The sequence below is a fragment of the Parambassis ranga genome, chromosome 6, assembly GCF_900634625.1.
Source record: "Parambassis ranga chromosome 6, fParRan2.1, whole genome shotgun sequence".
Lineage (NCBI taxonomy): Eukaryota > Metazoa > Chordata > Actinopteri > Ambassidae > Parambassis > Parambassis ranga.
In genome coordinates, this window is record NC_041027.1 from 2105791 (window position 1) to 2132557 (window position 26767).

Consider the following 26767-nt stretch of genomic DNA (forward strand, 5'->3'; position numbering starts at 1 on the left):
TAATATTTAAATATATTTTTATTAATAAGTTAATTCATATTCATATTATGTATTAAATAGAAAAAGAAGCATTTTAATAATAGCTAAAATGATCGTAAGTCAAATGTTTTTACGCGGTTGTCAAAGTTATGTATAGACTCAGCACTACTGTTACTATTTTGCTCGTCCTTCCTCTCTCTCTCTCTCTCTCTCTCTCTCTCTCTCTCTCCCCTCCTCCTCCCCCTCCCCCCCAACATTCCACACATGCGGGGAAGCACCAAGCTACCGAACCAGCAGCTACAGCTAGCCGCCAGCAGCTATCTGTTGGGGGACGAGGCGTATTGACATGCTAAAGTTTACAAACACGGATTCCTCGTCTTGAGCTGACACAAGAGTGACCTCCGGCGACACCTGAGACCGCCGTCGACACCATGGGACATGGCTGGTTTTTGTAACAGCTAGTTTTTTTGCGTTATTTTGAGCTTCAAATGTGCGAAAAGTCGCTCGGTCTGTCCTCGTCGTTGAACAAGATGGCAGCAGCAGCCGCAGCAGCAGCAGAAGCACCGTTGCAGGATTTGACTGTGGTGCGGGTCCTCGTTGCTAGCCTGTTCTTTGATGCTCTGGATGATACGATTTACTGGTCTTACTGAAGGTATGTCACATTCTATTTTACAGATACTGTCGAATATACTTTCTGTGGTACGCTGGTGTTTGTCGAAGTTTCTGCGTTAACGTTGAAGGGACTTCGCTGACAGCTAGCTTGTTGGCTAACTGTTAAGCTAACCAACTTGAGTTTGTTCCCGTCGGCAGACAGGTGTTAGCAAAAGCTAATTAGAATTAAGTTAGAATTAACGTTGAATAATTGTTGCTCCGCTGTGTGATGTGTCGTGTTTTCACTGTTTAGTTGTATATTTGTGAAGAAATATGCAATTTATTTACCGATACCTTCTACGCTGTGAGAATATTTTTTCTTTATTTTTGCCGTTTTTAAGAAAGGTATCACTCGAGCTACATATTATATAACATGCCTATTTAGCTGCCTGTCACTTACAACATAAGTTTCAACAGGTGTCTCAGCTGGTGTTGCCCATCCCCCAAGCACACACGAGCACGCACTGGCATACACTCCACCCCTCCCATGTTCTAATTGTCTCCTAGATCGACCAGTAACAAATTGTGGGGTGTTTTGCGGTTGTAAAAGAACGCCAGCTGAACACGCAAGCACACACATACACACAAACACGCCTGTGTCATAGATCTCCATTTTAGGATAGGATCCTGGCGTCCTGTGGGATATCAGGCTACCTAGTTTGGCAGTGAGGGGATAGAGCAGGAGGTATCACAGCTGTGAGTGTGCGAGTGTCCCTCAAACGCTGATGGATTTGACACCCTGGCAAGCATTAAACGGGTGAAATGTTTGCACTGCATCTGCCATATGGTATTTTGACCACTTGCCTCAATTTCCAATATTTTATAGTTATCTTGCGGTGGTCTTGATTACAGCCTCCAGTTGTGTGTCTGAAAGTAGTCAACAACTCTTAAATTATTTTCTGCTTGTTAGATTGCAGATATTTCAGTTTTACACTATGAGTAATAACTAGAGTGTAGTTGTACAGTTAGGCATTTGCCTGGTAAAACTCACTGGGCCTACAAGTGAGAAGAGGTAAAGTGTGTTTTATTGTAAATTACTTTGAGGCACACCCCTCTGCTTGTCTGAGCCTGTGTGTGTTCAGCTTAATAATTTGGAAGGCCAGCTCAGCAAGCCTTTGTTGTTCAACAAAGTTTTATGTTCAAGAAAACCAGCTTCATGCATGTTTGCTGGTGTAACATGTGACCAAGCATTAAAACTGGAATCACCTGAGTCTTGAGTGTAAATCTAGGCCGACACAATCCACAATAGTCTCACCATCACCCGCGCACATGTGAGCCCACAATAACAATAATGGTGGAAGGCAGTGGTGTTCAGTTAAATAATGCAGAGCAGCACGTTTCTAACACAAGTTCAACGTCTGTCACCATAAGCCCGAGCACGAAGAAAGCGCAACGAGGCCACAACACTACACTACAGCTGTATATAGTGCCGCGACATGCATTAGGTGAAGCGTGGAGCGTTGGTTGTTGCCATAGTAACTGAATTTTTGCTCGTATCAAAGGAATAAACTCCGATCTTTATTTACGGACTCCACAGCAACATAGGAAACATTACAACAGCGAAGTCTCCTCCAGCAGATATTGGAAAGAATTCCACTCAGCCGAGAATCAACGATAGGTTTAGTCTTTGTGCTGCTTACGACCAAACGAAGCGCTGGAAGAACGTAACGCAGGTTGATTTGCACAGAAACACATTTAAATGTGAAATTGTCCAGTTTGTTTGTAATGTTTTTTCTGCTGCTGTTCTACAGTCTGAGTGAAAACATGCTCTAGTGTGGGACATATTCCAGTCACAGGTTCATTTGCGCAGACACATTTTTTAACTTATATCATAATCACTGATGTGACTTTTCTGAACTTTGTTTGTCTATTTGTCTGTTTAATTTTAATGTTGACATGCTTTGTGACCTTAAGATAAAAACATTTGAAGCACAAAGTTACTTTAAATGTTTGCTTCATTATTATTTTGAAGCAGTTTGTGCCTCAATATTATCAATACATATTTCCATGGCTGGTTGGTGCCTAATCACCAGCTTAACCTGTTAGAATGAAGTAGTTAACTTGACTGATGATTTGTCGGTATCATGCTAGAACACTGTGCCAATTTAGAGTCAAAAACATGTAAGTGCAACTGTCATCAATTAATCGTCAAATTAATCGTTATCGGCTAAATGCCACAATTAATCGTGATTAATTTTTTTGCCAATATCGCCCAACCCTACCTCTGCCTGTTCTCTGCTTGTTATCATAGTGTCATGACTTGCTGCCATGAGAGGAATGTTCCTAACAAAAATGAAAAGAAAATGGATATACATGGGTGCTTCATTAAGGACTGTTTTAAGGTGTTTACTCCTGATAAAAAGAAAATACTTTAGTGAGACACACACACAGACCCGCACATTTGTGCAAAAGAGTCTGTGAATGTTTTCTATACAAAAGAAGTGAATAATACAACTTATCTTTTCCTGTGTTATAAAAAAAATAATTGGTCTCATATGCCATAAGCAAACCCAGGTGATACAATTATCTCAGTCATGCTACACTGTTAGGCTCTGAGCTGTACACTCTTATTTATAAAATAAAAACAAAACTGACTGTGGGCCTCGTGCTGACATTCAGTGTGAGCTCCACATAGTGCCTGGGTGACCTAAGTATGTCAGTTTATAGGATCAGTCAACAGTCATTCGAGCATTGTGATATGTGTATTTGTAAAATGTCAAAGGGTTACAGAACACTCATCATAGTGTATCATTTCCCCCTGGGGTACCGCTTGCTGTGCGGTTCTACTTGTATGAAACTGACCCTCCAGTATAGTGCTTAGGGACAGGCCAGAAGTACAACGGGCTTTCCCCATCTCATATTACAGTGGACTAGTTCCCCTTTCCAGTAATGGTGATATGGTGATTGCTTGATGTGGGTGTTTGCTTTGTGGTTTTTATGACAACTTTTTTTAGCCCACAGTCTTGGTTGGTTGAATTTTGTCTAGATTCTCAGCACAAATATTTTGTACATATTCTATACAGGTTTCTATAGGCCATCTTTACATGTTTATCCCTAAACCTATTGTGTTTTCTACATCCTAGGTTATTTGTGTGACGTGTGTTTCTCTCTGTTCTTTAGGTATGGCCTCACAAGTCTTGGTCTACCCATCACACCTGCACTCAGCTCAGACAAGTGCCTTAGGAACCAGCAGCAGTGGTACCAGCAGACACACAGGTGAAGCTCACCGCATTAATAACACCAGCAGAGCCTTTCAGCATCGACCCCCACTTAAGACCTATGTGATCGGAGTCAACTACGGTATCGCCTATCCCAACAACGTTATTCCATCCTCAACTGGTGCTGATTCAGGAAGACTGCACAGTGGACTACAACTTGGAGAAAGGGAGCAGTGGGCATTGCAGTCTGCAGTAATACATAGAGAGGAGAGTGTGGCAGAGGGTCCAGCTGGGAGCCAGGATCAACAGATTCTTTGCCCGCAGGAAGTGAGGATTTTCAAAGACAGTGGTGGAACTCCATCAGGAGGAGGCTTGGACTGTGGGCTGCTAAGAAGGGCGTGTATAGGAGGAGAGGACGAAGAGCGCAGAACCAGAAGGGTAAAAGCAGGAGGATATATCAGCCTTCCAGACACAGGTGCAACCCAGAGATGTGAAGAGAAGACAAGTGAAATTGGAGAACATCCGCAGGAGAAAAACTGTGCTGGAACAATGCAGATAGTGGAGGAGGCATCTGCCCTACCCTCGCTTCCTCCCCCTGTGGCCATGTTGCAAACCAGCACTGGGAACAATGCAGAAACTATCAGAGTAGTGGGTGGAGGGACCGTGCCTACCCAACACAACAGGGCTGAGGCGGTGACAGGCATTGGCATCAGGGTGGATGGGACTGAAATCAGGCCTAATGGCAGTACTGGGGCAGTGGCAGGAGCTACAGTGGCTAGAGATGGATCAGTAGATGGTGATTATCAGTTAGTCCAGCACGAGGTTTTGTGCTCATTGAAGAACAGCTATGAGGTCTTGGAGTTCCTGGGTCGTGGGACCTTTGGCCAGGTGGTAAAGTGCTGGAAGAGGGGAACAAATGAAGTTGTGGCTGTTAAAATACTGAAGAACCACCCATCCTATGCACGTCAGGGACAGATTGAGGTGAGGACATTTTCTTTTTTTGTAAGAGTAGAAGAAAAGTGTCATTGTATGTGTTAAGCTGTAATTGTGGCTCAACTAAAAAAATGTGCCCTGGTTGGTTATGACTGAAATATTGTTGTGACATCACTAGGCCTGTCATGATAACAAATTTTGCTGGGCGATTAATTGCCAAGAGAAATTATTGGGATAAGCGATAATATTGTCGTTTTGAGACCATGTAACTGTAAATATAATGATAACGACATAATAATGCAAACTTGTACACCCTTTCAAAGATCAATAAAGAATTTCTAAAGAACATTTGACACTGGAAAGGCCACCAATCATCAACATTATTATTATTATTATCATCATTATTGTTATTGTTATTATTAATAATAATACTGATAATAATATCAACATTCATATTATTATTATTATGAGTAGTGGTAGGCCTATTACCATGGCTGATCTGAGCATAGTCAGTGGAGTTAAGTCAAACCAACTAGCACCTCATAAGCAACAGAGAGCCAAACAACAACACGCACTCTACCTGCTGCTGGGAGTGGGCTCACCTGTACGCACAGGTGTTTGTGTGCGCACGCGTATGCCCATCAGGCCGCTGCAGAGAATTTTAAAAACGCCACCATGTAGACAGAAACACATAAAAGAAAGTAATAGCAGTAATAGCATTATATGTCGTTATCATTATATTAGTTGAACATGGTCTCAAAACAACAATATTAGCGCTTATCGCAATAAGTTCTCTTGGCAATTAATCGCCCAGCTAAATCTGTTACCGGCCTACACTTATATAAAAAAATGTGATAATCGCTTTACATGTGTCAAATGTGTTTTACCTGCCGTGAATTGTAGGCTACAGCAGCTGAATTAAAATTAAACAGGTGCGACTATAGCGCTCTCTCTCGCTCTCTCTCCTCGCTGTCATGTCATGTTCATAAACTTTATCAAACGTCTCCAAAAGTAAAATATATTATACTACTGAAGTGAAACTGAAGATTCAACCACACAAGGCACCAAATGAAATATGGTTAATATTTGATCCTTATCTTCTGTATAACTACATTGCATTTTAAAAATGCTACCTGTGTGCCCCGCCGGTATACCTTAATACCGCCCAACCCTAGTGCGCGGTGTCTCTGCAACTTGTAATGAGTATATGCGCTGCTTTGATGAGGCTCTGCGCAGACACAACTCTCTCTCTCTGCAAGCAATTAAAGACTGCACCATGCAAGCAGTGTAGATTTAGCTGAAATGAGCAACTCACATGCTACATACCTGTCTTCGCCTGTAATTTATTTGACGGGTGGGGGGTGCACGGCACGGTACGGTATTCACATATACTGGGGTAAAATGTGGAGGGCGGTATCAAAATTTGGATACCACCCAACCCTAGTGTAAAAACGTGTTTGCGTGTGTGTATGCGCATCGGGCCGCTGCAGACAGCTGCAGTGAATTTTAAAAACGCCACCATGTAGACAGAAACACATAAAAGAAAGTCATAGCAGAGATGGCACAAGAGGACTTGGCAAGAGAACTAATGTGTGGCACTGCTGTGAGTGCCGCCAGTAAGAAGGCAGAGAACTTCACTCATACAATGCGGACTCTCTCTGATAGCAGGTTGTATACATAAGCATGTTTAGTCTCGTGGTGAATTGTGGCGAAGTGCTGAACCGGAGTTCTGCTCCTTCAAAGGACATATAAAGTCCGACGGCAGGACTTTGCACACCTTATACGACGCACCGGAGTGACGCCTTTTGTCATCCAGTCTCTTTGGCAGGGAGAGAGAGAGAGAGAGAAAGGGAGGAAAACAATCGAGCATGCAAATGTAAATTATCGTGGCTGAAAAACTTATCGAGCCCATTTAAAGTTATCGTGCAATTAATTGATTTATTGCTTATCGCAATAATTACCCCCCCTGAACTTCCAGGTGGAGATCCTGGCCCGGTTGAGCAGCGAAAATGCAGAGGAGCACAATGTGGTGCGTGCTCTGGAGTGTTTTCAGCACCGTGGCCACACCTGTTTGGTGTTTGAGATGCTGGAGCAAAACCTTTATGACTTCCTTAAACAGAACAAGTTCAGCCCACTGCCACTCAAAATCATCAGACCTATTCTGCAGCAGGTAAATTGAAATTTGTTGCAAAAATAATAGAAACTCACACATTCAGCTTATTATGTATTTTGTAAACAGATTCTCATGAGATAGTTACTTGTTTAGGCCTGGCACCGCTCACATTGTTGCCAGAAAATGAGCATTTGTAAATCTTTGCAGGTGGCAACAGCACTAAAGAAGCTGAAGTCTCTGGGTTTGATCCATGCTGACCTGAAGCCAGAGAATATCATGCTTGTTGACCCCTCCAGGCAGCCCTACAGAGTCAAAGTCATTGACTTTGGCTCTGCTAGCCATGTCTCCAAGGCTGTCTGCTCAACTTACCTGCAGTCCAGATACTACAGGTGAGGACCTTACCCAAGTCATCCTTCAATAACTCGGATACAATGGTCATCCTACGTTGCATGAGACTTTAGATTGAAATACCTATTTAGTCTATTTTAAGATTTGTCTTTCTGCTACACATCAAAGCAGTTTCAAAGCTGAATACAAATAATTTGCTGTATTGAGGAAAGTATGTCTATATGATTTGATTTTTGCATCATGGAAATGAATACTGTTTGATCTTCAAAGAAAAGCTGTATATCACAGATAAAGCTCATCTGGTTACAAATGGTACAAAATGTTCAGAAGTGAAATTCTCAGGATAAAATATTTTCAGGAAGTTCAGATATGTCATGATGTGAAATGTCATATTTGTCATCATGATATGCCAGCACAGTAATCTGAGTTATTCCCATGGATCGTGGTTGTTTGTGAGCATCTGTGTTTTTCCCACAGGGCTTTGCAAAGTCTTGACTTGCTTTATGTGTTCAGGCCTTCTCTTATGTAACATGAAGTGATCTGTATCAACCTTCACACTCTCACTGGGAGTTCTATGACATTTCTTTTAATTTTTGTCCTTCTCTTTGATGCATTGCCTCATTCTTTTCTGCATGCATTTTGGATGCATGGCTGGAAGCATGTATGTGCGAGCTGTCTTTACTGTGTCACGCCCTGCCGCTCTTGCATAATGTGCAGAGGAACTGAAATGTTTATATGAGGAACAGCGTCATGAAATATTTGGCACGTCTCGTAGGCTAGGGTGAGAGGGAGAATGTGCTTATGAAACACTGCTTTGTGAACTTGTCAAGACACATTGTTCTACAAAAGAACTTTATTAAGTTATTGAGCTTTAAGCTGATAGGCTCACATTATGACATGTGTTACATTAAGGGGCTTGCTGTAATTATTAACAAAAACTGTTCAAAGTATAACATGTTTAACTAAAACCTGTCCTCTGTTTTGAAATGTACTCCTACTTTATTTCAGGAATGGTTGGCATGTGGAAGTTAAGAGAATGTCATATAACAGGCAAAGCATTTCCTTTTCATTAACAACGGCACAGCAGGCTGGAAAGTTCCTCTATCGAAGCACTTACTAGCATGTTTCAGCAGGCAAGTCAGTTAGGTCAGGCAAACTATTGCAAACTCTAAGCATTGTGCAATCAATTCCAAAGGCTGTTGGAATACTGGCTATGGCTGCAGCGAATGCACCATTGCCTACCCACCATTCCACTTTGAGCAGCTTTTTCTGCAAGTGGTGTACAGATTGAGAAACAACAGTGTGGGCTTCCTGTACTAAAGGAAAGTAAAATGTTATTGCTAAGATTCAAAATGCCAGCAACAACCATATGCACAACTTCTCTATTTTAGTGAAAGCAAGCAACTTCTGGCGCACCCCTCTGTCTCTGAGATGAGGTTGAATGTGGAGCTATAACTGTTACATAACATAAAGGATTTGCACGGCAGTTGACCTGGTTACTGTGTATGGGTGTGCGTTCATGTGTGCGTCTGTGTGTTTTGACTTCCAGCAGCGTCGGCAACACTGAGATCATAGTGCAGTTAAATAGGCGGGCACTAAAATTCACAGAGGTCAGTCAGGACACAGGAGGCCAGGGTAGAATGTGGTATGTGAAAGCCCACATTTAGATCCAGGAAAAAAACATCGAGACATTCCAGTGTGTGTGTCTGGGTGTGTTTTTATGTATGCCTCTCTCTATGCAACATCTGCCAGGGCTGTATAAGACTTGTGTACTACGTTACACAATGTACAGTAAATTGCTTCACAATAGCTCAACTGAGTTGTGATGAAAGTTATCTCCAAGGATAGGACATTGGTGTGCAGAATTTTGCTGTGGCTCCAGTTGAAGTGTTGTAGTTTTATCTTCCTTGGTCATAAATGATGTACAAATAGTACAGACACATTATCCTTTCTACTTTGTGCGAGAGGGAAGTTGGTGGAAGTATGTAGATTTTTCTGGTGTTGGTAAGCCCTATTCAAATTAGGAGCTTACAGTAAGATTATCTGTATGTTTTTTTTTTTGCTCTGATCCCCAAAGCAATGCATTTGTCTGACTGTGTCATTTTGTTTACAAATTATGTTAGCAGGACATCTCGTCTCATCAGCTCCACTCCTCATATTGCATAATGACTGCACTGTATTGTTACCATAGTGAGGTCTCTAAGAAATGCAGGCCCCACCACGGTGGATAAGAGGAGGGTTTTATTTTTTACATCTCTGGGGTTTTCCCTGGATTTTCCATAACCATAGGTAATGGTGTTGCCAGCAGTGTGGCTTTGCTGTAAAAGTTAACTTTTTAAAGGCACAAAGAAAAACCCAAAGGGCACTAAAGCTAAGGTCTTAACACACTCATTAACATCCTAAAATGAAGTCCAAATGTAAACTAGAAAGGGGCATTTCCTGAAGAAAATGCAAGGTTAATTGCTGCAGCTGAAGCATTGCTTTGAATGCTGATGTGAAGGATTGCTCTTAATTGCTGGAGAATCAGAGCAATTCAGAGCTTTGTATGCCTCTGTGTATGCCTCTGTGTCAGCCTGCCACCATGGTAACAGCAGAGGAGACCTCAAAAACCACTCCACACTTGAGAGCCTGGCATGCAAAAACGATTTGGAATTAGAGAATTGCAGAATTAGAGAATAAAAGTCTGTAGCTTGAAATCTGTAGGAGGAGATACATTTGGCAGATGACACCGAAATTGCAGTTGAAGTTGACCAATTGAAGTTGACCCGGAATGTCCACTGTGAGATGAACATTTTGATAGTTGAATGGCTGAAATCAGTCAATGTATGCTGAAGATACGCTGCGTCAAAAAACTTACGGAAGAATAAAAGAAGAAGAAGAAAGAGGAGTGAATAACAAGAGGTTGATTGTCTAGCAACGGCAATCAAACTAACTAAATATGAATACAATTCTGTGTTGGTCACTCCCACGTAGATCCGGAATGTTCAACACCACTAGAAAGCCTTGTAAAAGATTGTGTTTTCAATTAATACCTTTGACCATGATGTATTGTTAACCACCATGTTATTTATCCCAGATTGACTCCTCATGCCAGTATAATTATTATTCGGTGGCATACGATTGGTTGAAATGTATAGACTAGTCCGATGTGAGTCTGTGTACTTATAGATGCAATTATTTACGCACCAGACTCGCTCAGTAGTCTGTGGCTCAGGTGGAAGCATGTCCATTAATTGAAGGGTGGATTTGTAGAGCCCCGGCCCCTCCTGTTGACACATATTCACTTGTGGCCTTGCAGGTGTAGTGTATTGGCTGAAATATTGCTTAGTCACTACAAGGTGGCTTTCTTTCAAGACAAACTCTGTAGGTAGAAAGCTGTGGCAGAAGCTTTTCAGTGCTTGTCATTGCTAATGTGGTGTTGCCATGGTAGCATGACACAGCAGGGCCTGGTGAGGTGACTACTCTGTCCTGTGGGGGATGATGACGTAAAACCACCTTCCACAATGAAAATGGAGCACTGGGCTATGTGAATTATTCAGCCGAGTAGATCAGGTGGAAGGAAAAACTGCTATCATTGTAACATGCTTACAGATTTGTGTAGGTTGTCTTAAGCTTCCTTTATCTAGCTGTAATTGTAGGTTGTTGTCACTGGAATTTTAATCCATCCTATATTACTTATTGAATCTACTGTTCAATATATTTTATACAGTAGGGTTGGGCGGTATTACGGTATACCGGCGGGGCACACAGGTAGCGACGGTATCATTTTTAATACCGTCAATAAAAAAAAAAATGCAATCCACTTATATAAAAAATAAGGATCAAATATTAAACATAATGTATTTGATGCCTTGTGTGGTTGAATCTTCAGTTTTACTTCAGTAGTATAATATATTTTACTTTTGGAGACGTTTAACAAAGTTTATGAACATGACGTGACAGCGAGGAGGAGAGAGAGAGAGAGAGAGAGCGCTGTAGTCGCACCTGTGACCGGGTCCCTTAGAAGAACACTGCTGCGCTTTAGAGGACGAGCCAGAGCTGAGCTGTCTGAGCACGGCACGGTATTCACGTATACCGGGGTAAAATGTGGAGGGCGTTTGACGGTATCAAAATTTGGATACCGCCCAACCCTACTATACAGATATGAAAATCATCATATTTGAGGAAATCCAGCGTGAATTGTCTCTGGATTGTCAGCGTTCAGAGTGTGACTCTGAACCATTTTTCCAAAAAAAGCATCCATGTGTTGTGGTTGGCTGACTGACTTGCAGGTTCATTCCACAGTTTCACAAAACCGACAGAACTTCTTTTTGGAAGCAGAACTCGAAAGATTTCTGCAGTCTGTCCCGGTTTATTCTAACATGACAGTGGAACCCATTCTTGAGAATAGGATGTGCATTTAGTACTTTATGAATAATGCACTCAAAGTAAGTAGCGTTTTTATGCAATATGTTGCTAGAATTTCTGTTTTTTATTTTTGGGCTTGTTTTCCCTTTGTCAACTTAAATAATTAAAACACATGTTGATAGGTTGGTTTTTGTGTATACACTGGATGCAAGTGTGTTTTCTGAATGTGCACATATCCTGATGGATTTGCGACTATGCTTTGAAGCAGTATGTATACAGCAACCAAAACTGATGTGATCAGCTGCCCCTAGTTCTTATGTGCTTCAAATAAGCACAAGGTAAACAAGTGTATTATCACAGCAGCTATTTGCAGGGAAATGTCATACATGGTTTGTGGAAACTTTATTTCCCAAAAGCCATTAAGAGTAGAGTCTTGTAATGCAACATTAAGCACTGCCATGCTTTGTTAACAACCTCCATTGGTCTGTTTGCTGCACATACACGTGTAGTCTCATGTAATTCAAGACAGTGTCTCACACATTAAGCTTAAGTAATGCAGTGGGGTTTGTAGGGTATGTGATCATCATGGATCAGCTTTGACTACAGACAGGACAGGGGTCAATATCACCCTTCCTATTATCAATATATTTTCACAATAAAATAAAAACAAAACAAAAAAACAGCGATTATCTCTGAACTATGTTAATCTATAGTTTTTCCCCACCCACTGTATGTTGTCTTTATGGAACAGCAGTGTGCATTGCCATACATTATGCAGTGTTTGTTCTTGTTGGAGCTGCCGCCCACTAGTATGACTAGTTAGTTCTGGAACCTGGTCTGCCTGCCAAACACCTGTGGGTGTGCGTATGGGTGTGTTAGATGTGTTATGGGATTAGCCGTTACAGCTCTGGAAAGCTGAGGCCATTGCAGCAGCTTTTATGACTCTGGCAGAACCAGCAATACAAAACATACAAAACATACAAAACATATTCTTCTTTTCTACTTTTTCCCTCAACATGTGTATTTGAAACTTTATTTTTGCCTTTGTGTCATAATCTGTGTTTGTATAGTCTGTCAAGAATATTTATCATGTCATGGTAAAATGGGCTCAGATCATATCAGTCAAAATTTGTTGATTAGTCTGAAAGATGGTATAGGTCTAAAACAAATATGTATTTGAAATGGAAGTTTTCCTGGAAAACTTTCTCTGTTTTCATCTGTCCTTGACATATTGAGCAACTGCAAAAGGCATGGATGTGAAACCAAAGTACAGTTAATACAGCACTTCTGTTTCCTCTTCTTTATCAACATAGCACACTTGTTTTAGGTTTTTGTAATCTTGCAATTGCCCGAGTTGACTTGTCCATTGCTACTGTGTAGTCGGTGTGCAAGGAGTATTGTGGTCATTTTAGAGAATTTATACTGTAATGACTTGAAGTTTGATAATGGGTTTAAATGTTTTTTTAGTTGAATTCTGTCCTTGTGTAAGACTCTTCACTTGTCACAGCTATTTGCTTTGTATCTTAACAAATTTGCGTGTGCCGTCACATCTTTGCATGTGTCTCAGGTAAAATCTACCACGTTAAAGCTCTTAAATCCACAATCAATCTCTTAGTCTATGCGTACTCTGTAAATGTTTAAGGCACTCTTCCCCCCCAAGGCTCTATTTGTTGTTGCATAACTGAACTTCTTCCTCTTAAACGAGTAATAGGAAATGGCAAAATGTAATTTCCTTGAGGCCATGGCTGGCAGAAAGAATGGGCTGTGTAAAATGTGGAGAGCAGTTGATTATGTACATGCACACATATAGAAACACACTCTCAGACATTTGCACACGATGAATGATGGCCTCATTTATCACCCAGTAATACTGTTACATTATGGTCTTGCGTCCAGTTGTTGCTTGGCAACGATAATTTCCCCAGTGGTCGTCACAACAGTGGTTGCTATTTGCAGCACTGTTGCTCAGCTGCTCTCTCCAGGCCTAATAGCCCATTGTTTTCATATATCAGCTCATGCTACTGCTGTAAGATTACTAGTCCCATTTGAATTGTGCAAGTGTCAAAGTCCATTTTTGTACAGATTTGCTTTTTTTTTCTTTCTTCTTTGTTGCAGTAATGTAGCATGCATGTCACATGGGTGTAATGTTCAGCTTACAAATGACAGAATGTCCTGTTGAGAATGGCTCTGTAATTTCTTGCAGTTTCTTGACAGAGTTTTTAAAATGCATGTGATTAGGTTTAACTTAAAATACAAAAGGTTTTTTTTATGGATCAGTCAAACTACATAAATAACCTGTTGCATAAATGCCACCCAGAGAAGTTCATTTTTAGTGCGTTGCTTAAATCGTCAATTCACAACAAATACAGGAACGTTGATCTAAGGAAATGTGTAAGTCAGGTGTTGCTTTGTTTTGATTATACATGGCGTCCACCTCTCACACGTAACCTTTCTGTCTTTACTCTCTGCAGGGCTCCCGAGATTATTTTGGGCTTGCCATTTTGCGAGGCCATTGACATGTGGTCACTGGGCTGTGTGATAGCTGAGCTCTTCTTGGGCTGGCCCCTCTACCCCGGAGCACTGGAGTACGACCAGGTAACATTCCTCACACACAGAAACACATTTTACGGAAGGGAAAAATAATCCCTCAAGATGTTTTCCCGTCTTCCCAATTTAAGGCATAGAAAAAGCAAAATATTATATATTTCATCCTTATAACTATATTCATAGAACCCAGAACTTAACAGTGTATTAATTACATTGTCAACCCTTTATTTGGTGTTGCACTCTGATCTATCTTGCCCTGTATGACTGAAGTCCAACAAATCCAGCGTTAAATCCACCTAATACCAATCAGGACTGAGTGAATCAGGAAATTGTTCTTGGCAATATGTGATTATCTTCCCACAGGGTTAGGCGGTCTAAACTGCACAACTGGGAGTCTAAATGTAGTTCCCCCGGCAAGGGAGCGGGAGCATGGGAAAAGCCCCACATCACATTCACAGACCAACAGGATTATCCTGTGAAGACCAGAATCAACTTCATCATGTTTTCAGTAAATGAGTTTGGAAATTTGGAAAGAGAAACATGAACATCCTCATGTTGCTGTGTCTTGGCATATGTCAGAAGATTTTTTTTCCCTTTTATGGGTATCTGCCAAAGATTATTAGTTCTTTGCCAAACCAAATGTTTGAAATTGGTTCCATTTGGACATGCCAGTACCAAACATGGTTAACATTTTAATAAACAATCATGTGACTATTTGGTGAGGATCTACCTAACATATGTCTATTGGGGTTGGGCGGAATCCAAATTTTGATACCGTCAAACGCCCTCCCCATTTTACCCCGGTAAATGTAAAAAAAAACGTGCAGTGCGCGATCTTTTTCAGTTAATATAGTTTTTATTGAGGATTTAAAAACGCATATAGCGAACAGACTTTTTTTTTTAAAATTCATGCTGGCATGTATGGCTTGTATGATTCAGTCCCAATGTGTTTTTGTTTGTTTTTGTGATTTTATCATGTTAAGAGCGCAGCCTTGTGCAGTGTTTATGTTAGAAGTTACCAGGGTAATAAAAACACTTGTCCGGTAAACTGAAAACCTGCCGGTCACGTTTTCCGCTGCCAAGTTTTTCTAATGGAAACAATTAAAATGATAAATGTAGGCTCAGACGGCGGCACCAAACTGTTGGCTTGTGCCTACACCGCTCAGAAACTAAATATCTCAGCTCTGGCTCGTCCTGTAAAGCGCAGCAGTGTTCTTCTAAGGGTGCGACTATAGCTCTCTCTCTCTCTCTCTCTCTCTCTCTTCTCTGTGCTGTCACGTCATGTTCATAAAAGTAAAATATATCATACTACTGAAGTAAAACTGAAGATTCAACCACACAAGGCATTAAATAAAATATGTTTAATATTTGTATATAATATATTACTTATTTTTTATATAAGTGGATTGCATTTTTTTATTGACGGTATTAAAAATGATACCGTCCCTACCCGTGTGCCCCGCCGGTATACCTAATACTGCCTAACCCTAATGTCTATACCTATATTCTTTCTTTCTTTCTTTCTCTTTTTTTGTAAGGTGTCATTTGCTCCTACAGCCCCTAGCAGTTTGGACAGTCATCAGTCATCAGCACTTAGAGATAGTGGCTTCACAGGGCCATGCCAGGGCATACACTTGCACACTCACGCGTGCACACTGATCCCCAAAAAGCATGGTGTCCTATGCCAAGGCTCAATGCAGTTCCACTCTGCACAGCAAAATGTATTTATAAGCATAAGCCTGATGGGAGACATGTGCACACTCACTTTTGCACACACACAAACACTGTGGTTAGTGTTCAGTGCACCATCAGCAGGTTCTCAGTCCAGTGCCCTCTGGCCCATCAGTGTGTTTGTTCTAGGCTGTTGACACGTGCACATGCACTCATGCTCACGCTTACACATTGTGAAACCAATCACAGTGGGATTCCATTCATCCTGGAATTTCTGGAGTGTCACATTTTGAGAGAGGAAATCAAGACTTGACAGGTTAAAAAGTTTGCAAAGTATTTGGAAAAGGCAATTCAAATCTGGAAAATACACAGATTGGTCCGGTCACAGGATTTTATCAGTTTATTTTGTTATTTGCAAATGAAACTGGTGGAAACAACATCAAGTACCTTATATTGATTAAAGCAGGTAGTTCATTTAATAATTTAAATAATGCATTGAGCTCTTATGAGTGTAAATCAAAAAGAGCAGTAAAGGTTGAAGTGCAAGGACTTTTAACTTGCTGTATTAGATAACAAGCAACTTACTGATCAGCTTTTGGACAGACTCCAGCAGAATATAACACGTTTCCATGTCAGAGATATTGTGTCAGGTCAATGTGTGCAGGTTAAAAACTCTCACACTGTCAGCTGAGGTAAACTCACAGCTGTTTAAAATGAACAAAGTGTCTTCCTGTTCATGTCCTCATTTCTCACTCTGCCTGTTCCTCCCTGTGTCCTGTCTCTGTCTCGCTCTGCTCAGATCCGGTACATTTCTCAGACCCAAGGCCTGCCGCCCGAGCAGCTGCTCAACAAGGGGACCAAGACCGCTCGTTTCTTCTCCAAAGAGTCAGACTCTCCCTACGCCTCGTGGAGACTAAAAGTACCTGCATTTAAATTTTACAAATATACACATGCACATTACACACACACACTTCCTTGATGGGGACAAAGCTAAAATAGGAAGGTAAGATTTGAAGTGAAAAAGGTGTTACTGATTAGACATTTAAGTGTTACAATTGGAGAAAAAACATGAAGTAGCATTGCATTCTCAGCAGGAAAAGCTCTTCCAAACAGGACACAGCAGCACAGTTTGAGGAAAGCTCTCGGAAATGTGAAACTGTGTTTAGACTACCTGCAGAGCTGGCTCTTAAGTCAATTTTAAATCAATGTAAGCGTAATATTTATCTCCTGCTTGTACTTCCAAGCAACACCCTATTGGGGTGACCTCACAGACTTGCCAGAAGACATGTTGTTCCCACTACTTCAGAAATGCAAAAGAATGGCTACAGCATCTTTTACATACTGTACTCACATGCTGGAGACTGTTTGAGCTAATACTCCTTTACTTCCTTCAGACAACAGAAGAGCATGAGAAAGAGACAGGACTTAAATCCAAAGAGGCCAGGAAGTACATCTTCAGCTGTCTGGATGACATAGCACATGTGAGTCACACCAGACCAATTGATATCAAAATGATGCATTTATTGTAAGTTGTTCACTGTAGTTTTTATGTGTAGCATTATCTCTGTTTACCTCACTGCCTCCATCAGGTGAACTTGGTGCTGAGTCACGATAACAGTGACATGCAAGCAGAAAAGGCGGACAGACGAGAATTTGTCTCTCTGCTTAAGAGCATGCTGCTGATAGATGCTGAAGACAGGACCGTTCCCTCTAATGTCCTCAATCACCCCTTTCTCACTATGACTCATCTTCTGGACTACCCACATAGCAACTAGTAAGGCCGCAGCAACTGGAACAAGTTTTTTCCCTTCATGCTTTTGTTTATTTTTTGTGACTAGCAAAGGAATTGAATAAACGCATCATGAATCACAGTCATACCACTAACACTTCTTTTGTTTTCCCCTCTCTACCCAGTGTGCAGTCATCTTTCCGCATTATGGACATGTGCCACGCTCGGCCCAGCAATGCAGTTTTTGACGCTCTGAACCAGAACACCATTCATTACTCAAGACCCCCACTCGCCCCCACCGCCTCCTCTGGCCTTCCCCTGGGTTACAGCAACATACCAGTCCACACTCAGGTTAGATGCTGGATTTGTGTGCTAGTAGTTTTGAGCAGGGCAGTGTCTTGATTATTTTTATTATTTATATTATTATTATTGGCACTACATGTTTTTCTTAGTAATGAGATCAGAAGAACTCCCTTTATTTGTTTAAATAAGATTTTTGTGTAATATTTCTTTACCATTGCTTGTTGCCCTTTTCAGAACATGGCAAGCTGTAGCGTAACGTAGTACACAATGTTACTCTTTGTATTTGTGTCAGTCATTGTAGTGGTCTTTGTAGGTCTTTATTATCCACCCTAACTTTTTTTAAATCTCTTCTCCATTTCTCTATTGCAGCCTATAACCCAATCAGCTCCCTCAGTGTTGCATCCTGGGATAGCTCTAACAACTGGTAATGGTCAGTTTGGGTGCAGTGACTCATTCCCACCTGCCTTGCTTCTTTGCCCTCCCACCATGCAAGGTATTTACACTGCTTCTTACAATAATTACACATTTTTAGGGCCCGAGCACCGAATTGAAACCCTTAGGATTATTATTATTATTTATTTTCCCCTTCTAAGATCACATTTTTGGGGGCCTTACCACGCCCCAAAACTCATCAAACTTGGTAGAAAAATTCATTCGCCCGAAAAATTTCGAAATTTGCTGACTTTTGAAATGCACATGGGAAAATGGCTCTATATCGCCCCCTAACGCATAGCCCCTCTGGCCAGTTTGACACAGGATTATGAAAATTGGCACACATATCTATCACCCCAAGATGCACAAAAAAGTCTCTTGGACCCCCCCTCCAAACCCAACAGGAAGTCCAACATTTTGAATTTTGCAGCCATTTTTGGCGATTTGTGACCCTCCTACAAAACTTTTCACGCCTTGCATGCTTCATCCAATCCAGCTGAAATTCACTGTGTCCACTCAGGACACCATAGGGAATAGGTGCATTCCAAAAATCTTTCAAAAGTGTTACGGTATGGCGGGAGCGTGGCCTCAAAGTTGACCATCTGCCATTACAAAGGAACTTGCTCTTTGCAGTACCATCCACATAGTTCATGCAATGTGGACAAAATTTTACAGTACTGCTATGGACCCGAGTCTGAACAGATATATATTTGCTAATAGGATGATATGGTCATAGCGCCACCTACTGGCAACAGGAACATTATCTTGTAAACATGTGTTTGTTGTACATCTCTGTAACTGAGCATAGGAGACGAGACTAGAGGAGAGGAGACAGCGATGGCCCTGCGGATCGCAAGGTGTGCGAGGGCCCGCAATGCTGCTTGGAGCTTTAATTTTTTATTTTTCATGTTTCATAGAAGGGTGGAAAATGGAAGGAATAGATTTTTTTTCTTTTGCAGAAATACTGTGTGTATATATATATATTTTGTTTTACATCTTTTTAAGGCAACCTCAATCAACCAGCTGGTTACTCTGTCCCCATGGTAACTCAAGCTCCTCCTATTCAGCCTCTACCAGTGAGGCCTGGTGTTATAGCTCAGGTAAGATGCAGGCTTAAATTTGGTAACATCAGCATTTCTGTTTTGGGGGGAGCTGGAACACATCCCCCTTCCCCATCTTCATTCTCTGTCCATGTAGCAGGCGTGGTCTAGCCGGGGGCAGCAGCTCCTTGTCCCAGCAGCCTGGCAACAGATGACTCCAGTTGGCCCTCCTCCCTCTCACCCACCTCCACCACCACCATCCTCCTTAACCAGTGACACTGCAGCGGGGCCACAGAGGATCAGCGACTGGGGGTGAGTCATCAATTGAGTCACACAGACTGGATGTCTGTGGAAAATCCCCCTTTCTAAGACTTACTAAAATTTCCTGTTGCATTCATTTTGCATATGGGTTATTCAATAACCATTTTTTTACTATTTGTTCGGATACACTTTCATGGCACGTAGTATATCCATATCATACATTTTTCCCAAAGTTCAAATCATTATTTTTCTTTAAACAGGAAAATGCGTCCACACAACAGCCACTACAATGCAGTGATGCAGCAGCCTCTTCTGACTAATCAGATGCCAGCCCTGTCTGCCCATCAGCCAATCAACATTGGCATAGCTCATGTTGTGTGGCCTCAGCCAGCCAATAAAAGAAACAGACACAGTCACAATAGGTGAGATTGTGCCCCCTGAGTCATGATGTTAAGGTTCACTGCTGTGACATTTCATGAATATATGAAATATCAATCATTCTGTTTAAAGGAACCTGTCCCACCCCAGCAACATCCACATATCCACATGTCGGACTCCCAAAATGGCTGACGTTGTTGGACAGGCAGCGGCAGGAAGGGAGCAGCCCCAGAGAGAGGTTCCTCTTGTGGAAACCAGGCGTCCGGAAGTTCAGAACACAGACGAGGAGGAAGACGACACAGAGGAAGAAGTGAGCTGTTTCAAAGAGGAGTTGCCAAGTGGCAACAGACAGTTGGATTTTGCCAGACAGCCTCAGCGTGATGTGGCAGTCCTGATGGGTGATACACCAAGCCCTGCTCCCAGTGTGATTAGCATCCGAAGTGATCTGACCGATGCAGAGGATGAGGGTGGAGGAGGAGGAAACCCTCAGAAGTGCTGTCTAAATGAGTGAGTATAATCGAAACAATAAATCCAGTCAGAGTATCTGAACTGTGTTATCTGGTGTATCTGTTTCAAGCAAAGCACCAACTAAGAAAACTTTCATACTTTCCACAGATGTAAAGAGGAGTGTGTGTGCGAGGCTTGCAGAGATACCAGTGTGTCTATGGAGAGAGTGTGTTCCCTTAGCAGCCCTGACAGCAGCCTCAGCACCAGTTCATTTGCATCCAACTCACTTCAGTCGAGCCCTTCAGTTTCACCATGCAAGAGACCTAACAGGTTTGTGGGTGTACATTAACCAAATGAAATAACAAATTATTTTTGTGAAGAACATTAACATATATTTCTTTCTCGGTTCAGCATGTCTGAGGATGATGGCCATGAGAGTGGCTGTGACACAGTAGAAGGCTCCCCCACATCTGACACGTCAACTTCCCCACGTGACAACAGTTCCTACCATTACCTTGACAACAGTAACCACAACAACCGCCCACCTTTGGCTGCCATAGTAGCAAAACTGCCTTCCCCTACTCTGCAGGGCAGGAGCCCTCGTGGCATCAGGACAATGGTAGTTCCACCAATGAGAGTGCAGAATAATAACACTCATGGGACAGAGGAGCGTGTTCAGAGAACAGGTCAGTGTTTATTTTTCCAAGAAAGATTCTGTTTAACATTGTGACGTGCTTGTACATGTTTGTTATTTAGCTCTAAGCATAAGTGTGTCTTCCTTGACACCTGTCACCTGTGCTTTGATGGTTTCTGCTTTACAGGTCATATGGAATCAGTGGGGGCTTACCGCCCCCTAGTGGGTCATAGAGGCTTTAACAGGTGATCAAGAGACACCAGCAGAGAACTGATCATGCTGTGGTCTGATACCTCAGAGATGCATCTATTATAGACAATGTTAGCATTGCCTGAGAATCCTACTTTAGGACTTTACCCCCAGTATGGTAGAAGGCAGTCTCTAAAATGTCTTAACTTCTGTTTAAAAATCTAAAATAATTCAAACATGGCTGAGGCAACACGTCCACTGTTTTATGATAGAGTGGTAAGGCTAAGACTGAGAAAGTTAATTCAACAGGAGCAAACATTGTGCTGTTTAATTGATGGAGGGAAAGAGATGCATTTCATTTGGTACTGGGCTAGAGTTTTCTTTTTTCCTCTCTCTGCTGGTTCTTGTCCTACAGCGAAAGTTGAGGCTGAGGCTCTGATGTGTGATCAGTTTCACCGTCCTGTGCATGTTGAGTTCAGTAAAACTGATACAGATCAGAGTCTATGGATCAACTTTGCTTTTAGGTGCCATTTTTCTGAGTGCAAGTATTCTTTTATTTTATCATCTACTTTAATGATGCCGTGTTATGTGGAGATTCTCAGCTTTTTAAAAAGTGACACATAAGACTAGTGACAGCAGAAATTAGTCATGGTTCAATTGTATAACATCACATACTGTATCTTTAGAAGAGGCGTGACAAAATTTTATAAAATGCAGTATTTGAAAGGGTTGGTATGTCTCATCAAGGTAGAAAGTTTTCTGCAGATTAAATACATAACCCTCAAGAATGATATTTTGTTTGAACTGAGAATATGTTTGTATTCAAGGACCATGTTTCATAATCTCACTGAACAAAGCTGTTTGCTCTTGTGTGCATTCTTCTTTTATATCTTTGTTTGGCTTTCTTTACTGTCTTTAGCCTTGCAGACCATGTGGACTAAAAAGACCATCTGTGTTTTGCCAAGATCTGGATGTGCATATACCTAACTAGCTTCTGTCTTTCGTCTGTCCCAGTCTCAGAGTCCTGGTCCCGGTTCAAAGGACGCTGCAACATCATAGGACAACAGAGCACTCCATCCTCCATCCCCCTCCTCCCATCCGCCCCCCTCCTGTCCCGGCAGCAGAAGGTGACAGGGCAGCAGCACCCTCTGGGTTTTGGACAGGTCCGTTCAGTTTTTCTTTGTATTTCCAGCATGAAAGCTAAGCCAATCTAGCTCATTGCTCACTCTGCCTTCATACATATAGTCATACAGAAGTAACATGAAGCATGACTTGGATGTTTATCAGTGTGTCATCGTGCCTGTCTGTTGTCTTTCCCAGGTGCAACCTTACGGTTCAAACCACAGCAACAAAGAATGGAACGGCAACTATGGGCCTCTGCGACCACACGCATATATCCCCCCTACTGTCCACACACACACCTTCACACATCTGACACACAGCAGCCCCACACACACTTCCACCGCCCCACATACGCAGGCCATGCCTGCACACACCCTACTGTCCTACCCTCCCAACGGCCCCCTCACTGCCGCCCACCACCCCCACCCCATCATGTCATCTCGCCCTCCTCCTCCCCCTCTCCTCCAGCATGGCTACAGTCTGTCCCACCCCCAAGGAGGCGCTATAGTTCACCAGGTGACCCTGGGCATCAGCACCCATCCGCACCACCCTGGACACCCTGCTCCCCTCCCACACAGGCTCCTACCCTCCCCGACCATCCATCCACACCACCAGCCTGGCTACGGCCACCACCCACACCAGTTCAAGCCTCCCTTCCCTCCTCCGCCACCCCCTCCTCACCCCTACATGGCTTCTCCAGCTGCCTACACAGGCTTCCCTCTGAGCCCCACCAAGCTCAGCCACCACCCCCAGTTCTCCTATATCTGAGAAGCAGGATGGGGCCGCAGCACTACCTTCTGGTCAGGAAGGGCAATAGGAAATGGACCGGGGCTGAGACCTGGGCAGGTAGAGCTAGCAGCAGAGCACAAAATGGACACCTGTGAAGATGAGGAAGAATATAAATATGGCTAACAAGATGTTGTTCTAAGTACAAAGATAATTTGTAATGTGGAGATTCAAGTCAGTGATCACTTTTGATTGTCAGAGCAACTTCATCTCTGAAAGACTTTAAAATCATGTCAGCTAGCGGAGGAAACGCCAAGAGATTAAAACTGCAAAGCTTTATAAAAGATCATTACAAGAGTGGAATTCACATACAATGATAAGGAAACTTTAATTAAGAATGTGTCCTTTGCACGTTACCTCCTGTCCTTGGTCGTTGTTCAGAGAATGTCATCCAATTCAAGGCTGGAAATCATCTGTTCTTGCTGTCAGGCTGCGCAGCCTCCCCTCCCCTTTATCTTTGTTGCCTTGTAGCATGTGCAAGCCGCTCAGATCTGTATGTTAAGCCATCCCAGTCTGTATTAATCAGGATTGAATGCTCCTGTCTTTGTTTCAGGCAGACATTTGCTACTGCCACCTTCTAGTGCCTTAAAACCAGAGTCTATGGTGTTACTTCAGGAGCATGTAGATTGCAGATCTAAATGGGCTTGTAGCACTTAACCTTCAGACTCTAAGATAGATTTAGAGGAGGGTTATGGTAATGCTTGTGTTTATGTTTTAATGTTGGACTTCAGTTTGCTTTCTAACTCAGAGTATGGATTTACTTTAGCTAGAGGCTGCACATAGGGCTTTGACTGAATGAGCTTTTTATGTACATAAAGAGTGATTTGATATTTTGATAATCGATTTCTATTCACTATAGTACTTAATTCACAACAGTATTGTCACTGTTTACTGTAACTGCAATACAATCTAGATAGACTCTGGGTTGCTGTGTTTTATTGTTTAGGCTAGATGTTAGATTTTGGGAGTGGCTTAGATTTAAAAAAAAAAGGTTTTTACTTTTAAATGCTTCTCAGTGTTTGAAATAACCTGTCAACTTACAGTATCATTGCTGTGCTATTGAGTATTAGAGTTGTATTGATAATTGAAATTTGTGTGAGATGTCCATGTATTAAAGCCTCTTGTCAGTTTTGATACATTCCTTCAGGGTGGATGCATAGCCTCGATTTTTGTTGTGTATTTTTTGGTTGTTTTTATTTTTCCTTTCCCAAGTGTGTAGTAGAGCTACGTCTTTACCTGTCGTATCAGCTGGTATTTTACTCCAATCAGCACCAAAGACTGTTCATTAATCATTTCTGAAGCATGGTCGTTGATATTTCTCCTTTCACCTCCAGCATAACTGTTGCAGTCATCAACATTGGAATATATTGTGAGATCTCTATTTTACAAAAAATGAGGTTGAGGTTTTTATTTTTCTGAGCTATGTTTGGCAAATCATATTTGGAATGTATAGATAATAAGCTGCTATGTACTGATTATCTGCCACTTCGTAGCTGTGAATTTAGAGGATTAATCTACTTCTAGCCTGCATTCTCTCTTTTGTATTGTAGTACTGACTAGATACAATTAGAAGTGGGTTTTATTTGGATCATGGAGTATATTGAATGCTATTCATATATGCTAGTGCCTCTGTATATTGGCTTTGTTGTTTTGAAGTGATTGTAAACTGCTGTAATGGAAGTTTTACTTTTTTTATTCTGTTGCTTTTTGGTGTGTGTGTTTTCTGTGTGTGTATTTAGCATCAGTATTTCACATGTAGGATGGGTTCACTCTTCAAATCTGTAATTGGTGTGTTGTTGACGTGTTGTTGTTTTCCTTCTGATGACATGGCTTTTTTCTCGTTATTGGACTGTATTTGCAACTCTTCGTACTGTACAACTAGTGCCTTTCTTCCAAAAACAAAAAAGTGGCTGATTGATGATGTGTCATGATGATATCAAAGCAGTTGGAAATTTGTAGACAGTTCCTTTTTTAAATTTTTGTTTTTAAGGGGATCAGCTCCTTATTTTCACATCACAAAACCCCAAAGTTGTGTGGTTGTTGGACTGAGATAAGGTCTGAAAACAATCTTTTTTTTCTTTTTTTTTTTTTGTTCTAAACAGAATCCTAAGAAAGTACAAGTCAGGGAATGTTTCATTGTGCTCACCAGGAACACCGTGCAGTAAAATATAGGGCCTGAACATACACAAATGCAAAGCTTTATTCTCACACAGTGAATGTATTTGTGGAACATCCGTTTGGGGTTTGTTGCATTTCTGTTAGCATCACAGCATTTTCTCTCAATTTTGCGATTAGGTGATGATAAGTGTTGTATGCAGCTATCACCATAGGTAGATATCATACGTTTCAGTCAGGGTTTCTTTGAAATGCTTTATCTTTAAGTCGTACTCATCCAGTAGTCTACTTATTGTATTACATTATAATGGATTGTTATGTTGCTTAAGTAATGGGTGTTTTGTTTTTTGTTTGTGTACTCTTCTCATATGCCTGTGTCGACGGGAAGACACACTGTTTAGCTCAGTGCAGTCTAGAATTGTTATGATAAGTTTGTGGTATGGCCACAGTAGAGTGTTTAACCCTGTGGTGTGTACCCTCTCTTGTCGACTCCCGTTGTGTGTCTGTCAGCACAGGCGACGAGCTGTAATCTCTAACCACTTTAGGTTGATTGCATAGGACAGGTAATACCCCCCCGGCCCACGCCCCCGCTGACAGTTACGTTACCAAAGACACCAGAGGGTTACACAGTCCTGGATCCAAAGCTCAACAAGCAAATGGAGTCCAGCAGCCTTAAGTAACAATGCAGGCCTTGTGTAGTTCAATTGAGAATCCAGTCCTTTCATAACAAATAGAAACAATCAGAGAATTAAGCCGGACTGCTGATGTTTTGGGCCCCAGGCCTGCTTTTATCGGGGCCCCTACATATTAAATCAACCAAATCAACACATCTCATTTGGGTCCTGGACTAATAACTAAATCAGTCAACAGCTATCTAATTAATTGGTTGACATTTATTGTATTTAGATAAATCTATGTAGACACGATTGCTAAATTTTAAACTGTTACTGTTCTAAATATTTGTAGTTTTGTGTGGCTTTATGATTTTCATGTTTTGATTGTTTTTATTTTCATGCTACACTAGTTTGACATGTAGCAACTGCACTGTGCAATATACAACAATATATGAGGACTGGGAAAATGAATTGTTTTGGATGTAATGATGTGTGTCTTACCAGTTTGCGGTCGTTTTCCTCCTTCACCCCTTCCCCTAGTTCTCAGTGAGTTTCAGTGTGACCAAGCCTTATGTACTTTGTCACAAAAAGCGGGTTCCTTCTTGGTGACTCTTATTGGTGAGTGTCAAATTATGAATTGATGGTGTACTTTGTCAAGATTCACTTTGAATTAAAAAAAAATCTTTTGCTTCAGTTACTGTGTGTTGTCTTTGTTGATGCAGTAACTATCCATTAGTTTAAGGATCAAAATAAATGAACATGATTGTTCTGAATGAGGTGACCTCAATGACTGTCTGTCTTTTAGCAATGACATATAATGATTAAATAAATAGGGTTGGGTTAACCTTACTAATGTTACTGCTGTTTCCATCTCCCAATAAGCGATGTGAAACTGAAACGATGTTTATGTGTGATATTCTGTATAAATACACTCTAGGAATGAGATGGTCAGGTGATTTATGTCCCTTAT

The 26767-nt window shown here is 41.6% G+C and overlaps 1 protein-coding gene across 4 annotated transcripts; it reads left to right on the forward strand.

Annotated features, from left to right (window-relative positions):
• The first annotated feature begins 260 nt into the window (after positions 1-260).
• LOC114437515 (homeodomain-interacting protein kinase 3-like) lies at positions 261-26494 on the forward strand. Of its 4 annotated transcripts, none has more exons than XM_028408266.1 (18): positions 261-631; positions 3751-4769; positions 6700-6891; positions 7042-7223; positions 14001-14124; positions 16547-16666; positions 17142-17228; positions 17304-17521; positions 17662-17827; positions 18149-18272; positions 19217-19311; positions 19409-19563; positions 19773-19934; positions 20023-20397; positions 20506-20667; positions 20749-21023; positions 22175-22323; positions 22481-26494. In XM_028408266.1, exons 1-18 carry the CDS (start codon positions 595-597, stop codon positions 23048-23050), a joined length of 4212 nt encoding a protein of 1403 aa, XP_028264067.1. In that variant the 5' UTR covers positions 261-594; the 3' UTR covers positions 23051-26494. The 4 variants fall into 4 exon arrangements, with proteins under 4 accessions (XP_028264067.1, XP_028264068.1, XP_028264069.1 ...); XM_028408267.1 differs by having other exon boundaries at positions 19412-19563; XM_028408268.1 differs by having other exon boundaries at positions 17337-17521.
• Positions 26495-26767: the final 273 nt, after the last annotated feature.